The following is a 2,790-nucleotide window of genomic DNA, read 5'->3' as shown; positions in this document are numbered from 1 at the left end:
CCACCCTTCCCTTTCCTTCCCTCAATTTTTGCATCCATCCATCCTCTCTCTCCCTTCCTTCTCCCCTCCCCCATCCCCACCACGAACCCCCCCGCCATTTTTTGCCTCCTACCCCCCCCCCTCTCTCCTCCCTACCACCGTTCCTCTTTCCTGCCCCATAACCCCCAATTCTTAAAACCCTCTCCCCCACCCCCACCGAACCCACCCCCAAATCCACACCCAAATCCACACCCAACCCACACACACCAAACCCACACACCCAAAGCCACACACCCAAACCCACCCACCCGCAACCACCCACCCAAACCACACACCCAACCACACACCCAAACCACACACCCAAACCCACACACCCAAACCCACACACCCAAAGCCACACACCCAAACCACACACCCAAACCCACACACCCAAACCCACACCCACACACACCCACCACACACCCAAATCCACCCCACCCAACCACACCCAACCCCACACCAACCCACACACCCAACCCACACCCCAAACCCACACACCCAAACCCACACACCAACCCACACACCCAAACCCCACACCCACCCAAACCCACCACACCCAAACCACACCCCAAACCACAACCCAACCACACCCAACACCCCCACCCACACACCAAACCAACACACCACCCCCAAACCCACACACCCAAACCCACACACCCAAACCCACCCACCCAAACCCCCCACACCCAAATCCACACTCACCCCGGTCACCACACCAAACCCACACACCCAACCCACACACCAAAACCCACACACCCAAACCCACACACCCAACCCCCACACCCAAACCCCCCACACCCAAACCACACACCCAAACCCACCCACCCCCAAAACCCCACACCCACAACACCACCCCACCCCCACACACCCAAACCCACACACCCAAACCACACAAAAAACCCACCACCCCCAAAAAGCCACACACCCAAACCCACACACCCAAACCCACACACCCAAACCCACACACCCAAACCCACACACCCAAACCACACACACCAAACCACACACCAAACCCACACACCCAAACCCACACACCCAAACCCACCCCACCCAAAGCCACACACCCAAAGCCACACACCCAAACCCCACACACCCAAACCCACCCCACACCAACCCCACACCCCAAATCCACACCCACCCCGGTCAACCAACACCCACAACCACACCCCAACCCACACACCCACCCAAGCCACACACCCAAACCCCACCCCCAACAGCCACACACCCAAACCCACACACCCCAAGCCCCCACCCAAAGCCACCCACCCAAACCCACACACCCAAAGCCACACACCCAAACCCACACACCCAAACCCACACACCCAAACCCACACACCCAAACCCACACACCCAAACCCACACACCCAAACCCACACACCCAAACCCACACACCCAAACCCACACACCCAAACCCCACACACCCAAACCCACACACACCCAAACCCACACACCCAAACCCACACACCCAAATCCACACCCACCCCGGTCAACCAACACCCAACCCACACACTCAACCCACACACCCAAACCCACACACCCAAACCCACACACCCAAACCCACACACCCAAACCCACACACCCAAACCCACACACCCAAACACACCCAAACCCACACACCCAAACCCACACACCCAAACCCACACATCCAAACCCACACACACCAAATCCACACACACAAACCCACACACCCAAACCCACACACCCAAACCCACACACCCAAACCCACACACCCACCCCGGTCAACCAACACCCAACCCACACACTCAACCTACACACCCAAACCCACACACCCAAACCCACACACCCAAACCCACACTCACCCCGGTCAACCCCAGCAGCACCCTCAGAGCAATAGCAGCACCGACGTGGGCGCGGGCGGCTATGGGCGTAAAGAGAGTTATTATTCCGCTGCCTAAGATGCACCCGCCATAGACCATGCGCGTTCCGTACAGTTCCGCCAAGCGACCGCCCGCGATCTGCAACAAGAGCGAGTGAAAGGTATGGAGACGAGGTAGGTACGCAGAAATTCAGGGACAGATAAATATAGGTATATGCTTTATATAATGAATTAATGAATAATTATAGACATCCGCTTTTTATATTAAACAAATTAATAAATATAGATATATGTTTTAAATATTAAATTAATGGATAAAAATATAGACATATGCTTTTTCTATTAAATAAATAGATAAGTATAGATATATGCTTTATATATTGAACTAATTAATGAATATACGTAAATGCTTTATATATTGAATAAATGAATAATATAGATAGATAGATAGATATATATATGCTTTACACATTAAATCAAGATGTATAAAGCATATATCTATCTATCTATCTATCTATATTTATCCATTTATTCAATATATAAAGCATATACGTATATTTATTCATTAGTTCAATATATAAAGCATATATCTATACTTATCTATTTATTTAATCTATAAAACATATATATCTACATTCATCTGTATCTATAATTTTAGATATCTATCCCGTCTTTCTTTACATGGACTTCTTTCGTTATATATAAAGCATATATCTGTATTTATTTTTTATCTAATATAAAAAGCATATATCTATACTTATCCATTTATTCAATATATAAAGCATATGTCTATATTTATCCATTAAAATTTAATATTTAAAACATATATCTATATTTATTCATTTATTTAATATGAAAAGCGGATGTCTATTTTTATCCATTAATTCAATATATAAAACATATATCTATATTCATCTGTAAGAGAGAAAAAAGGG

The 2,790-nt window shown here is 48.1% G+C and overlaps 1 protein-coding gene across 1 annotated transcript in view; it reads right to left on the bottom strand.

Moving 5' to 3' along the window:
- The window catches only part of LOC119593101 (sialin-like), a 35,739-nt gene that overhangs the window by 12,413 nt on the left and 20,536 nt on the right, over positions 1 to 2,790 (bottom strand). The window contains exon 6 of the mRNA XM_037942065.1: positions 1,839 to 1,994. Within this exon, the coding sequence (XP_037797993.1) occupies positions 1,839 to 1,994 (156 nt within the window). The remainder of the gene's footprint in view (positions 1 to 1,838; positions 1,995 to 2,790) is intronic.

Source organism: Penaeus monodon, chromosome 31 (assembly GCF_015228065.2).
Source record: "Penaeus monodon isolate SGIC_2016 chromosome 31, NSTDA_Pmon_1, whole genome shotgun sequence".
Taxonomy (NCBI): Eukaryota; Metazoa; Arthropoda; class Malacostraca; order Decapoda; family Penaeidae; genus Penaeus; species Penaeus monodon.
The sequence above is the reverse complement of the archived record's forward strand: the minus strand, read 5'-3'. Positions and strand labels throughout refer to the sequence as shown.